Source organism: Parasteatoda tepidariorum, chromosome 3 (assembly GCF_982258835.1).
Source record: "Parasteatoda tepidariorum strain Cologne lab strain chromosome 3, Ptep-v5.0, whole genome shotgun sequence".
NCBI classification, from domain to species: Eukaryota; Metazoa; Arthropoda; class Arachnida; order Araneae; family Theridiidae; genus Parasteatoda; species Parasteatoda tepidariorum.
In genome coordinates this window covers 114,188,591-114,204,705 of record NC_141757.1, presented here as the reverse complement: position 1 = coordinate 114,204,705, position 16,115 = coordinate 114,188,591, and the positions used below count along the sequence as shown (strand labels likewise).

At 27.8% G+C, this 16,115-nt stretch overlaps 1 protein-coding gene across 1 annotated transcript in view; it reads right to left on the bottom strand.

The window, feature by feature from the left end:
- The window catches only part of LOC107456241 (uncharacterized), a 35,427-nt gene extending 25,490 nt beyond the window's left edge, over positions 1–9,937 (bottom strand). Inside the window, exon 1 of the mRNA XM_087158496.1 lies at positions 9,500–9,937. Within this exon, the coding sequence (XP_087014622.1) occupies positions 9,500–9,586 (87 nt within the window). The 5' untranslated portion in view covers positions 9,587–9,937. The remainder of the gene's footprint in view (positions 1–9,499) is intronic.
- Positions 9,938–16,115: the final 6,178 nt, after the last annotated feature.

Below are 16,115 nucleotides of genomic sequence, written 5' to 3'. Positions count from 1 at the left end.
TAATGTCCTGTCAACGTGCTAGGTTTTTTTTTATTTGTATCAAAACCACTTATGTATCACAATCGGGAAAGGGTCAAAATCGAGTGAGTGTCTAAATCGGGTAAGAGTCAAAATAGGTTAAATGTCATAATCGGAATTTTTGGAAAACTTTTCAACGTATCTATAATAAGGAACTTTTGTTCCGTTTCTCTCTTTCACACTTTTGGAAATCTCTCATCATCCGTTTGTAGTGTTCAGTTGAAATTCCCATAAAATTGAAATCATGTTTTACAGGCCTATTCTTCTTGATGTCAAGTACAGCCCGTCCTATAATAACATAATCTCTGATCTTTAAGGGGAACTTTTCGAATTTAACATTCCTTATAGTTTCCTCAGTTTTTTTATCCAATTTCTTATCAAGAGCCTCTGAAGCTCTGTCGTTTTCAACAGTTTTCTGCTCAGCAAGAACATCGTTCCAGTCTCTTAACTGGAACTCATTATCAATTTCATCTGCAGTGTTTTTCTCTAAAACTTCTTCAACATATTTAGCAGTTTCCTCAACCACTGCAGTTTCATTATCCCATTTCTTAACCAGAGCCTCTGCAGCTCTGCTTCTTTCAACCATTTCCTGCTCGTCAAGAACTTCGTTCCAATCTCTCAACTGAAATTTATAATCAATTTCAGCATTTCCTTCATTTGCAGTGTTGTTCTGTACCACTTCCGCAACATATTTAACTACTTCCTCATCCACTGCATTCTTTTCATCCAATTGCTCATCCAGAGCCTCTGCAGAGCTGTTTTCCTCAATCGTTTCTTGCTCAGCAAGAACCTCGTTCCAGTCCCTCAACTGGAACTTATCTTTATCCTTCTTTCCCTTGGAACTAAATTAAAATACAATCTGAATTTGTCTTACTCTTACCTATAACTAAAATATTTAAATCAAACTAAAAAAATGGTTTAAATATATTTCTAATCCTTTCGTAAATTATAAAGCTAATATTCATAATTTGATTTTTAACTATTAACTTTAAGGTAAAAAAATTATTGATGTTGCAAATACTTTCTCAACTAGAAAGAGGATTTGTATTTAGATTTTTAATGTTTTTGCACATTATGAAGATAATTTTCATTTGTGTCTAATAATAGAAAAAATTATATCGTTAGAAGAAGAATCGTCAGAAAAAAAAAATCAGTTTAAAGTTAACACACTGCAATTCTTAGAAGGTTAAAAAAATTCTAGAAAAATTACCGCTTTGTATGGTAATCAGATTCCTGGTTAAAAAAACATATTTATGATTAATAAAACCTAAACATTTTTTCAAAAATTATATAACCATATTTGATTGTTATTTTTACCGAAATCATCACCAGAGGGTTTCGGTAAAAAGTTACCGAATTTTTGTTGTTCCCTAAGAGCATGAAGAATGGTAAATTTTACCATATTTTGATAGTTCATACCCTACTTTTTTTGTGTGGTGATTAACTGATATTACATATTATTGATAATTTTCTTGGCGTAAAGACATAACTTTCACAATAATATAATTAAATTTATTTATTATCAAATTCAAAATATTTTGTTGTTATTTTTGAGTTGAAAAGCTTATTTATACTTTGCTTCAACTTTTTTACTGTAGAATTTAGTCCGTATTTCATGAATAAATAAAATCTAATCTTTAAGAAAGTTTTTCTAGACATTACAAAAAAATTAAGCTAACAAAATTATAAAATAACAAGTTTATTATCAGAAAATACGTGTTTGAATTTTAGTTCAAAAAAAAAAGAACCTTAGAAACAAAATTATAGTTTAAGGTGAATGAAAGGGATGTTGCTAAGAAGTAATAATAAGTAAAGAAAACTAAATAATAATAAAATAATTATTGCAGAATATGAAAGAAACTGAAGACATACTTTGTGTTAATGAAAGTACAGTAAGTATGACTCGCCAATTAAACTGAATTTTTAACCATAAATTGAACTTTAAAGCTAGAATAAAGGATTGCACAAGTTATTTAGCCTTTCCTGGAACGCTTATAATTATAATTGCATGTAATATTTTCTTAATTATTAATGTATTTGAAATATTACATCAATAGTCATTTGTAATAAGCGTTTTTATCAGTTTTTATTTGAAATATTCATATGTCAGTCATTTTTATGAATTTCTTAAAAAATCATGAAAAAAGTTATATTGTTTTTTATTTGATGACTTTATAGATTTGCATTCAGCAAATATTTTAATATACGCACTTGTAAAGAGATTTTTTTCCTCGAAGAAAAATTGTGCTGTTTTAATGGAATTCTGCAGTGTGCTTATCATTTTATGAATTTTACAACTTTACCAAATGAAACAAATTGCTTTAAGAAAAAAACATTATTGGAGTAGTTTTTCAGTTTCTTTTTTAATAATCAAAATAGTATTAAAACAATTCGATGTCAGTGCTAATAGGTTAAATTGAATTTGATAAAAGTTTGTAATTATTACATCAATATCTAAATAAAATTAATACATCACTACCTTTAGATAGTGTTTATATATATATATATATATATATATATATATATATATATATATATATATATATATATATATATATATATATATATATATATATATATATATATATATATATATATATATATATATATATATATATATATATATATATATATACAGGGTGCGTAGCCAAATCTTTGAATCAAAAATAAGCACTTTTTAAAAACTTTTCAAGCACTTTACAAAAATTTTCAAGCACTCAAAAAATTCATATTCAATCAGTGATATCATTGAAAAACAAAAACTTTTTATAAACAGTTTTAGCGTTAGAAAAAAAACCCAAAAAGAAACGGACGTAAATCGAATCAATCAGTACTTTCCCACATCATCGAGTGAATTCAACTTGACCCTGAACTCAGAACAAAAGTACCTGCACCCCCTACGTGAAAAAAGTGCTAGAAGTAAAATAAAATAAACAATAATAAAATTAAAATGTATTAAAAAGAAAAACATTGTATAAGGATCGGATATTCTCCATCCGAATTGGAGCTCTAGGGTTTCGGTTTCAAGTGTGCGCGCATGCGCAAGTCATAACGTGGGTACGACATGAAGTCGGCGTGCATGATTACGTAGCAAACACCCCATTTTTCGTGAAATGCATGGGATCCACCAGATATCACTGATGGAGAAAAAAGATTATTCGGGAAAAAAAGCACTTTTTAAAAACGCCAGTTGAAAAATGCACCTTTAAAAGCTTTTAAAAACGAAATCCCCAAAAAAGCACCTTTAAGTACTTTTTACAAACGCTACGCACCCTGATATATATATATATATATGTATACAGATAAAGTATAAGTAGTTTATAGCAATTTCTTTAAGTAAAACTAAACGGTAAATGTAATAAATTTGGTGACAATAATGCACATAAAAAATAACTATTACTTAGAGTAATTTAACTTTTACTTAAATTTAAGTTAAAATTTTAAACAACTATATATCAATTTTCGCTACTTAAAATTATCAAATACTCATTACTTACAGCTTTTTTCGAATATATTTCAATAGTTTAGACATTTTATTTCAAAATGAATTCTTAACTCAAGAAACACAACCAATTTTCTCAAGAGTTTAACAAGAAATGGATTCCTTTAATTGTTGAAATGAGATTTCGTTCTAATTCGCATTGTTAACTTGGAAACTATGGTATTAACATTGTTGTAATACCGAAATATGATTCAAACAAATTGTTATAGAACATAATTAATTTCTTTTCGTTTGTTTAAAAGTAAATACGAATTAGGTTTTTCTGTCTGTTGTTGATATTAGTTTTATTAATGTGAAAGACATGGAGTTATATAATATGCTATATTGTTGTTAATATTCCAAAAAAAAGTCGCATTTACATCATTAAATATGAATTTTTTTGAAAGATGATTACTTTTCGTCTATTAAAAAGTAAATTATGGTAGTACTTGAAATTAAGTCACATGTACCAGCACGTATCTTTTAGCACTTAATATAAAATTCATTGTTTCTTAACACACAAATTAGAATAGTTATTTTATTCTGATGAATCATTACACACTAAAAAAAAGCATGTTTCAAACAAAATCGATGAAGGAATGGTTTAAATAATGGACATTTTGGTTAGTATTACTAGAATTACGGTAGCTTTATTTTATCAGAAATGTTTTTACCATAAAGTACGATAATTTTACAAGAATTTTTCTTTCTTCGTGCAAGAATAATTAAGTGTCTCTCACTAAATAGATATTCCCAAGAAACTGAAGCGGTTAGATATTATTGGATTAAAAACTTCCTTCGCTTCAAAAATATACTAATTGGACATAACACTAGACATATTTCAAGCGCTCAAAAATAAGTGCCCATTTTCAAAATTGGTAAGACGTGAATGAGAAGAAACAAAAGCTGCCAGTGAAAAATTGAAAAATAAAGGTGAGAACTAGAAAAACTACTGTGGCCGTGAGGTTCAAAGCAGAGTTAAATGCATTTCTACGAGCTATGGTAGGTGGGTACTTTATTTACGTCGACTAGAACTGCACAATGGGCTATTGGGTGACGGTATGGGAAACATCCCTGATGATGATCCGAAGACATACCATCACCATTTTGATCCTCTGCAGGGGGGATGGCTCCCCTGGTTTGTAAGCCCGACGACTTGAGTGCTAACTCTTGCACTTTCCGGTAGAGCAGTTTAACGTGGACCCATACCATGCATCCTCCGTCCCTACGGATACTGATCAAAGTAGTCACCCACCCGCTTACTGACCTCAGTCAGTGATGTTTGACTTCGATGTTCTACTAGAAACAGTGTCCTTACGATCCGTCCACTGGGGGACTAACGAGCTATGGAGAGGGGGAAGTGATGTCATTAATATAATAAAATCGGAACTTGGGAAGACAATTAAGGTTAAATAAAAGAATCACCGGAGAGAGAGAGTGAAAGATAGGCGCTTTTGTTAATTTGATAGCCGTACTAAATGATGTCTGATTTAGAAAGGTGTTTCCGCGGGGATGGATTTCGTTGCAATTTTAATCCTGATGATGTACATTAACTCCCCAAGAAGTTTTTCAACATTTCCACCATATAACGTTTTTGAACTTGTACATTTCGACAAGACTAAAAATGACATTAAAAAAACTATAGCGTGGAGAGAGAGAGAGAAACCGTTTGCAAATTTGAAATCAGAGATACGAAACTGCCTGAAATTCGTTGAAAAAGTCTCATGTAACAGGAAAAAAAAAAGAAAAAAAAACATTGTGCCCAGAGTGAAAAACTATATATTTGTATACAAATTATATAGTTTTTCAGGTCATCAAAAATAAATTAGTAAATGCTTTTTATTTAAGTGAAATGAATATTATTGTTTAATTAAACTTGCTTATCTGAATAGTTAAATTTAAAAAAAATAATGACGGATAATTTTTTATGAATGATTCTTCTTTTACTTTATAAGGCAACACATTTAATTATTTTGAAGTTTATCGCAAAACGTGACATAATTTACTTTCTGCATAAGTAGTTAATTTAAGTAAGTGTATAAATTTTTTAAATATTTCTTTTATTAAATATAAATTATAAAAAGATTGGACACGCGTTTAACAGCTCCTTTAAATTTTCTTTCATTTTGGTTATCTTTGGTTATCATCACCTTTCTTTTAAATTATCCAAATTTTAAATTATAATTTATAGAAAAATTTTAATTCATATATTGGTAGTTTCTTATGTTGTTTGATTTTTTTTCCATCTTTCAATTGTTTTTTCCTTTACTGTAGAAAAATAATTTCCAATTATAAGTACATTAGCTGAATGAGTATGAAGGAAACATTCAGGAAAAAAGAGGGAGAACAGTCTCTTCTAGAACAGATTCTGATGCAACTTTTTTTTTCGTATTTAATACAGCTATAAAATAATCTCATAGAATTTATTTTTCCATTTTATTCAGTAAATGTTTTTAGTGAAATTATAATCGAAAAATGAAGTTTTAAGTCTCACATAATTAAGCTATTAAAAATAGTCTAAACACACTTAATCTTGTTTTATTTTTGAAGATAGGATCCAACTAGTGAATATGTTTAATTTCGTGACCTCATAATTTGAAACGAACACAGAAGATAAAAGAAATTCTTAACGAAATATTTTACTAAAGCATATCCTTCATCAGGTTAGGATAGTTGCATCCAATATGAAAAGCGCCGAAATAACCACCGAAATGATTTTGCGTGTTTTAATTCCAGTTTGTAAGATAACGTGGGTGTAATCCCCTCGGGGGGGGGCGTGAATATGATATTTAAAGACGCAACCTAGTATCTGGAATTTTTGAGAAAATCTAACCTAAATTTGTTTACATCAACAATTTATGTAACAACTTCAATGTTTGGCCTGCTAACTGCTCTATTAAGATTCTAATCCAAAATCTTAGCAATTTAATTTTCAAATTATGCCACGAAAACCTGCACATGAAATAAATTCTGTCTTAGCTAAAATTAGAACCTGTATCATGATCAACTGCTCTCTAACTACTTTTCAATGTTATATAGCTATTACTAGAGTGTCGCGGTGGGAATTTTTATGAATTATCATTTTTTTCTTCTAAAAATCTGTGAGTTTTTCAAAATGTTACGATTTGAGGTAATTTTTTTTAAAAATTTGATGTTGTTTTGTAATGTATTACTTATACTTCAATGGCAATTTGTTCTTCTTGGAACTTCAAAATTTATAATAGATAATTAAAAAAAAAGCTTAACAACGAACAGAAAAAATCAATAGAAAAATGGAATTTTTAAGAGAACTTTCTTTTATTTATTTTATCTATTGCATATTTTATTTTAATGAATTTATAGCGTTTTTTTTTTATTTATCTTTATCTTTACTATAGAAATATAATTTCTAGTATGCACAGTAGATTTGTTTGGCATGTTGGTGCAATTTATTTTTAAAATTTGGCAGTTAATTAGTTTGCATTGTATTAATTTGGTAGGTCTGAGGACTAATGAATTAACGATCAATGAATCAGACGTTGAGGTAGGAAAACTGATCCAGTTTTGGAAATTTAAGACAGAACGGCTACCTAAATAGCCGTTCTGCAGTTCTTCTTTGAAATTTATGAGTACTCGATGTTTGTCAACATCGAGGACGCTGTCGTACCACGGGTGAATTATTTTATGGCAAATCCTGTTTCGCCTCCATTGGTAATTTAAACTTCAGAGAAAAGTAAGTTTAGATAAACCTAGAGTAAATGATTAAAGTTTCTATGCTAAAAGAATGCTTTTGTTATATGAAAATACAAACAAATTATTGCAAGATAACTTCCCCATTGTGTAATGAGTAATCCCATTATCATTTGATTGCAGTTTGGTATATCTAAAAAACCTCTTCAGCTTTTGAAAATGTATCGTTTATTCTAGATTAATCTGAACTTAATTTTTCTATAAGTTATATTTTAAATTACTTACGTATACAAATAATTTTAAAATTTGCCACAAGGGCTTTCTCACACGGTAAAGCGTCGTATCGTTTTTGAAACATGCAAACGTGTTTAGCGCGATAAAAGACGAAACATATACAAAAATAATTATAAAATTTTGACCAAAAATTCTCTTCATCTGAATAAAAAAGTTAATATTGTGTTAAATTGAAAAAAAATTTTTTTTAACCCTTAATTTTAGATGCTTTTATTCTTTTATTTCTCGAGAAACTCCCATCACGCTTGGTAATTTTTTTCCCGCAACAACTTTGCAACCCTAGTTATAGGTGTGGGAATTGGCTATAAAAATTGTCTTAGCTCTGAAGTTTAAAGGACAGTTTCCTCAATCCTCGCTGAATTCCGAGTTCACGGTTTGCGAGAAGCTCAACGTTCATTTTAGTCGTTAATCTATGATAGGTGCATTCTGGGGTTAAGAGCAGAGTGATATCTGTTTCAAACACAAATAATATATAAAAACAGTAAAAATCTATAATTCGAATCTATAAAATGAATATTTATTATAACAACAATTTTAGATTGTTAAATAAAACTTATCATTTTTCAAAACCAATTATCTACCATTAAGTTATCAATATAAGCTAGATTAAATACTTAAAACTTTTAAGAACTGCTTTACATTTGACTGCAAATTTTTGAAAATTCACAGAGGATAACTCCCCAATAAGGTTAAACTTTTTACTTCGAGCTTGATTAGAATGTGCGGAAATTTTGTTGAATTCGCTTTGGTTTTACAGACATTTCGAAGCAAAATGTACGCACATGAAAAGTAATGTGCTAACTTAGTTTTACGCAACAATTAAGCAAAATATTGAGTTACAACTCAATTGTAAGCAGATATACGACCACAATGTGTTAAACTATTTCTATTATTTTTTCCACAATCTAATAAGATATATTTTCAACAGCGGTAACTTTATAGATCCATGTACAAATAACTACTCTTTTTTTTTTTTTGGCCTAAAGTATCGCTTATTTAAGAATCTGCTGCACTGATTTTAGATAAGAATTTATTTTTGTTACTCTCATCATGATACACATTTAAACAATTTTTTTAATTTACAAATGCTCTAAATAAATTATTTAAGCAAAAAATTTCTAGAATTTTCTATTTAAATGTGAATAAGTTTCTAAAATTCGATTTAGTAATTTCCCAGAAAAACAATCTTTAAGTTAACTAATTTAACAATGAGTGGTTGGGCAGCAATCATGAAACTGTTCTGATTCAGTAGCATTGTTATTTTTTTTTTTATTGTTTATCCTGTGAGATTTCTGGAAATGAATAAAAATGAAACGCATTAAGTTGAGAACTCTGCATTTAACCATTCCCCCCCCCCAAGTACTTGAGGGGAAAATATTTTAAATTTATTTAAAAAAAATTAATTTATAATATACTCACTTTTTATTTTAAACTATTTATTTTGAGCCTGGAAAACTTTGAAATGTTTTTAACTATGGGAAAGTCAATAAAAGTAAAAACATTTTCAAATATCATATTTTAATTGTTTTGTTTAGTATTTTTGATTATAAAATAAAATGTATCATTTAATTTTTAATTAGTTTAAAAAAGGCAATACTTCTTGACACATTTTACGTTTGTTTTAAGAATATTAATATGTTAAAAATTTTAAAATGCTTTAATTACCTTAGTCGAACAAAAACACATTTTAAATATCGCACATTTAATACCACTCTCTTGGATATTATATCAATGAATTTTTTTTTTCATGTTTGACTTGATTTCATCATTTCAATTTTTAAGGGTAATAAGTTTTTTGTTTCAAGTTTGATTTTTTTATTACAATTTCGCAGTAGATATTTATAATATTATATATTGCAGCAAAATTTTTTATTATTAGTTCGATTTGTTAATTTATCAAATTTTTTTTGTATATCAACAATATCCTCTAGACAATTATGTATATAATGCATTTTTTCTTGCGTACAATGTTTTTCAAGGGTAAAAACAAAACATATCGTTATATGTATTAAACAAATAATAATAATGTGGGCTTACTTCTTGAAATTCCATTGTTGTGGCGACACTTTTCCTCTCGCTGAAAATGCAGGGGAAAAAGCATTTGTTTTCAACTACTGTTTCCATATCGTAATTTGAAAATATTTCTTATTTTTAGATTAAAAAGCGAACGTTAAATGAATTTTTACAGCATTCTATAATGCTACTTCATAAAACTTTAAGGATTAATGAAAACTGTGGATTACAAGACTAAAGAAGTATCAAGAACTTTAAAATTATGTTTCACTGATCCCATATTTAACTCAAGGAAGGAACAAGTTCTAAAAATCTTCCTTTTATAAAGTTCTATAACAAAAGTCATTAAAAAAATAAAAGATTATTATTATTTTAGAAAAACAACTTGAAAAGGTGGGAACGTCAAAATAGAGAAAGCTGTTCCTAAGATCTTCACTATCAAAAAGATGTAATTTGTAAAGTGTGTGAATGAAGATATTTTTTTCTTCTTTAAGTTTTCCGACAAGTTACGTGATTTGATCTGGGCGGGATTTACTTTTCATTTACAAGTCGTATAACCAATCAGAAGATGGAATTGATAAAGGGTCTGTTAAATTACTATAATGTTATAATTTTCTCCGTAATCTTGTAAATTTTTTCCCTCAGAGTCCTTCTGATATGGCTCAGGTACTTTTAAGAGACGCTTCGTAAAATTTTACCTGTTGAATAATATTGATTAAAATTCTCATTCACAGGCGAAAAATTTTTCGAAAAGCATGAAACTAAATTAATTTTTTTTTAAAAAAAAAGATGTAAAGAATACCTGTTTCAAAACAATAAAATTCTTCATGATAAACACTTATATTTGAAAAATGCAAACAAGGGTACAAAAGCAAATGACATGCGACCAAAATGGGTTTTCCATAATGAATTTTCCATAAAATGAAAATGAGAGCGGATTCCCGTTCTTGCTAAGGTGTTGAACTTATTTATTACCTTAATAAAATTACAAAATTTGAGCAAAATAGGTCGAATATTCTCAGAGAAATCGACTATTAAATATGTGACTTTTTTAAAATTTGATTTCTCAGGAACTATTCGTCCGATCTCATTCAAATTTTGTTTTTTGCGTTATACAATTTATTCTGTAAGCATTTCTAAACTTTACAATTCAAAATTTCTTCTACTCTTATTAAATAATAACTAATTATTAAAAATTATTTTCTGCCTGAAATTATATTTGGATAAATGAATTTTATAATTGTGTGCAAATATTTTTCAATTCACTTAAGAAATTCTCGAGACATTACGAAATACGCAAAAACTGAAATAACATGAAGAGGTTTAAAATATCCTCTGCTCTTCTAACCTAACTATTGAGACACTATTTGCCAGATTGTGGCAGAGATCATAATCCGTAATTTCGTAACTAAAAATATCGTCTGTGTTAATTAATTATCATATTCGGTCAACCCCTCGAACCATTAGGACTGAAAAATCTGATCATTAGGTTAAAAGTTGTTCAATATGTTTCGTTTGGATTTTGAGCACTGTATACATTTCATGGTTTCAGAATCATGAATGAAAAATTACAGATCTATTTTTCTCTTCGTTATAAATTATTTTTATATCAGGTCCTTTTTTTAAAAAAAATTCTTTAATCATCACTCTCCCTCTATTATATACAGAAAGTGCAAAAATCAAAAATAAAATAAATAACTGCAAAAGAGCTGAATCTTAATAATTTTTGATCCTGTAATCTATTTTTACTTACTCTTAATAGTTCGAGGGTATTAACCCTAAATATTTGGTATTAACCCTAAATATGATAACCCTAAATATATGTTGCAAACTTAGTTATAAAACTTATTTTGTTTTACGTTACGAAATCATACACAAAAACAGACTTTTTTTGAAAAACCATATTTTTTTTGATGGATTTGCAGGATTCTTGATCCTTTAAACTAGGAATATAATAGACGCAAACTAGGAATATAGTCTTAATAGTTTAGTCGAAAGTTAGGACCCGTTGACGTTACTTTCACCTTTTCGCCGTATCTCTGAAATTATTGAAGCTAATCAAATAATTTTTCTAAAGATAATTCCTCGTAAAATTATTTTTCATAAGTATTCGTTATTTGATTCACTTATTGATCAAAAAGTTTAAAATTGCAATGAGGAATACAATTTTTTACATGTATTAAATCTAGTAATTTTAAATAACAATATTTTAAATAACAATAATAACAGAAATAAGACTTAAAAACAACTTATATAAGATAGCGGCCCTCCTGCCTAGACTATAAGAATCATATTTTCCAGCTTGTGGCATCCCCCCTCAATATTCTGAGGGTCAAGAATCGAAATCCGAGAAACAAAAAATTACGTTTATTCAGAAAAAGTGCTCTTTTGTATCTGATTTCGCAACTTTAAATATCGCTTACAGTATCTAATGAGCATATTCGAGATTAGGACTAGAATATTTAAGATCGGGTCTTCGTACGTGATAATCCGATCATTAGATCAAGAGTTTCGATGGTGTCCACTACTTTTTATTTGCACATTGAATATTCGTATTTCCTAATTATTTTATTATCATTTCAATTTTTAAAAACGCTGCATTTTTTCCCCTTTATTATAATTCTTTTGTATCATGCATCTTTACTTCTGTCTCAGAAGCTGGGTAACTGGGGGCAAGTTTCTCCCCGACTTGTATTTTTATGGATCACTGGAAAAAATATTTGCAATTGTTTTTCAAGACTTTTATGTATTTTTCTAGTTTATTTTCCCTCGGGGTCACACCCACATTTGGTGCCCTTTTCTTAATTCCCAATAACTCTTTGACGCAGATGGGGCACTGGCGTCCCTTTCACTGATTTTTTTTTCTGACTCTCTAATTACTAGTAAAGATATATTTTGATATTTTTTAATTATAAAAAACAGCCTAACACTTAATAAAAAAAGTTGTTAGATTATCAGAATTATATTCGCACTAAAATATAAAATCCAAAAATAATTAGATAGAAAAAAAATTTGTTTTCATTGTTATGCAAAATTTTATCAATAATTGATTTTGCATATTAAAGTAATTTCATTGATGAATAACTGTTTCTCTTAGATCTAAATGTCAGCAATTTTTGAAAACTCCTGTTTGGGCTTTAGCCGTGTTTGGAAAATTTGACCTTTAACGCAGAAAAAGACACCGGCATTTCACTATTGTATTTCATAACCATAAATTATTAAAATGCTAAATGTAAAATGTTTGACTTATTTTGGCCTAATTAATACAAAATAGTGTGAAAAGTATAAAAAATATGTTTAGTAAAAATTCTACGTCAAAGGGAAAAACATCTTAAAACAACCTAAATCCAAACGAAATGTTGTTTTGAATCATAGCGAATCTTTTTTTTTTCTTCTTAAAAATGGTGTCGCTAAAAAAATGTTGCATAATTACATTAAAGTAGGTTTTTATTTTCCTTTCTAAAGTACCGTTGTTATTGAACATCGCAAATTTATTTTTTATGGCCCCCGCAATTTTTTTAAGATTCAGTTTATGTTACACCTACATTAAAGGTAGGGCATTTCCTGCATTACTCTCACTTTTGATATTATTTAAGTACTTAATAACCTTTTCTATTTAACGTCGACATCTCTATAGTATATTTGAATGGGGAGAGGCACTTTTCATTTACTGCGCCTGCTGAGAGGCTTGGCTTTTATTACTCTAAAATAACGCAAGTATATAAAAAAAAAATTAAACAAGTATGTATAATTTTATTTCATAAAGTTGTAACATTTGTGAAATTCAAAATAAAAATCAAATAAATAAAAAAATTTTGTATACTATTATAAAAAGGAATTTTATATTTTCTTAAGATACAACTTGTGTGACTGAGTAATTCATGCGTAGGTTTAGTAAATTACAATTAATGGATAGGTATTATGATATGTTCTGAATGTAGGAATACGAAAAAGAAGATACGTAAAAAAAATTTGATTATGTTTATTTCTAAGAGGGCTCAACCTCCGCCTTATTGGATTTCAGGTTAAATTTCTTTTGGCATTTTTTTGATATTTTTTGCACTCTACAAACTTTTCATGAACTTGGGATTATTAGACAGCAAAACCTACTACCTTTTAAAAAAGGTAAAAATTAAAAGAATCGTTTTATTAGATTTGATAATTTTAAGAACTTCTTTCCTCAAAATTTCAAAGCAATAAAATGAAAAGATTAGTGGTTTTGGGTAAATAATATGTATAAACTACGCGTTTATCAGCTTTTAGACTTATAAAAATCTAATTTTATTACAGTCTGAAACCGATTTGGATTACGCTAGAAAATTCTTTAACGTTAATTGCATCAAAACAAAGATACTCCTCAAAAATGAAAAAAACAGGCAACTATATACTTTTAATTACCTATCAAAAACAGTTGATCGTAGAATTGTACTGGCAAAGTTCTGCTAGGAAAAATGAATAGAGAATCTAAAATGTCGATTGTGATTAGGTGGCGGCCTTGCATTCTACACTATATCGAAAGATACTGCGAAATAAAGTAAATATCCATCATCTGTTAATTTGTGAAAATTAAATAAAGAGGATTGAAAGCCTATTTAGAATTTCCTCTCACCGTTTCCACCCCTTCAACAGATGATTTCGGTCCAGTGATGAAGGGCCTCTTAAGATTTTATAATTTATTTTGATTTTTCTCCTTAATTTATGAACTTTATAACTTATTTGAGGTTAAAATTTTTAAAATTTACCTTATAATGCAATAGTTGCTTAACATTGAATGCATGATAATCGCAAATTAAAAGTAATACAGAAAACAATATCGAAATAAGTATTTTAAGTAAAACCATATATTTATATATATCTTTATAAATCGCATTCAAAATCCACCCCTATGTGTGAAATAGATTAACAAATATCATGCTGGTAGTTGAGTATTAAGAAGATTTTGGGTGGGAAATCTTTTCTTTCAGTTAAAAAAAATTAATACTGAATTGATACAAATAACATATATAGCATATGTAATATTTCATGATATGATTATAATCAGACTTAATATAATGAACAACTAACATAAAACTATTTACTGAAACTTATAATTTATTTATTTTTTTTAAATTTTAAGACATCTTTCATTTTAAGTACCTCGTCATTTTTCCAAGTGCAAGTTAATATGAAATTTTGAAATGCTAGTCAAGTTATTATTAATAGATGATGTAGTGCATTCAATAAATAATAATAAAAATGCATGCTATAGGCGTAGAATAAGGTTTTGCTATTCATAAGACATAAATTTATTTTTTAATTAAGTAAACCTGCAATTATTTATATGTCAATTTACAAGACAGCGCTGGGAATTTTTTTTAAATTGCATTCGCTATTAGATTGCGGTAATTACTAAGGCGATTTCTTCTACTAAAGATATTATTTGGCGAACCAAATAAAAATTAACAGGATTAACACGGATTCATATAATTCTTCAATATTAATTGATGTAAAGCCGCCATGACGTCAGGAATGTTCCCGGTGGAACAAATTTAATTAATATGGACAAGTCAAAATGGAAAAGAGGACAAATACTTAAAAATTTATAAAATCATCGCCTTAATTTTGTCTAAATTAAAGACGATGACTCAAGTTTCCCATCACTTATGAATGAAGATATTATTCGAAATAATAAAAACAATTTCAAAAAAAGCAGTTTGGAATAAGTAGGTATATTAGTTATTACTTATGTAGAATTTCATTAAAAACACCAATTGAACATACATTGTTGATAGTTTTATCTCTAAATTTTTTTTTTTTTTTTTTTTTTTTTTAACAAACAAATATAACTTTATTGAGAACAAAAACACATAAATACAAAGAATATATATTCGTCGTCAAGAGGAAAATCCTGTCCAGGCGACAAAGAAAAGTAATACAATAAATTTAAAATAGAAATTTAAAAAAAAAAAGAAAAATACAATCATAAATTGCTCATCATAAGACGTCATATATTGTTGAACACTGTAATAATAGAAAACAAAAAAAAATGCATGAAACTATATATATAAAAAAATAAATAAATAAATAAAAAAAATAACAAAGGTAACATAAGAAATTCGTTTGGATTGGCACAAGACTGGTATAAAAAATCAAATGCTTCCTTTAAAGTGAAAAATAGAGATCTAAATCGTCAATGTTCATCACAAATTGAAATAAAGCACGCTTAAAAGAAGAATATATTTTGATGTTTTGCAACTGAAATGGTAATTTATTATATAATTTAGGTGCTAAGTAAAAAAACTGTTTTCGTGAAATTTCTTTTGTAAAGAAGGGAATCTCATACATTTCAGTTGGTCTCCTTTCAGACACATTAGTTTTTAATTTGCATATTAATTTATTGTTGTGTAAATAGAGTAAAATACGAAAAAATACATTATGGCGAAATGGTAATAGGTTAATTCTTGTATATATATTGGTAGTAGTTACACTTGAATTATTTATATTTAGAGAATTAATAATCTTGAAGCATTTATTCTGAACTGAGATTAAGGGAAGTAAATTAGTTTTATATTCACCGCCATATATTATCGCACCATAATTAATTAAAGAATAAAACCAGGAGTAATAGAGTGCTTTCACAAAATTAAAATGAATTTTATTC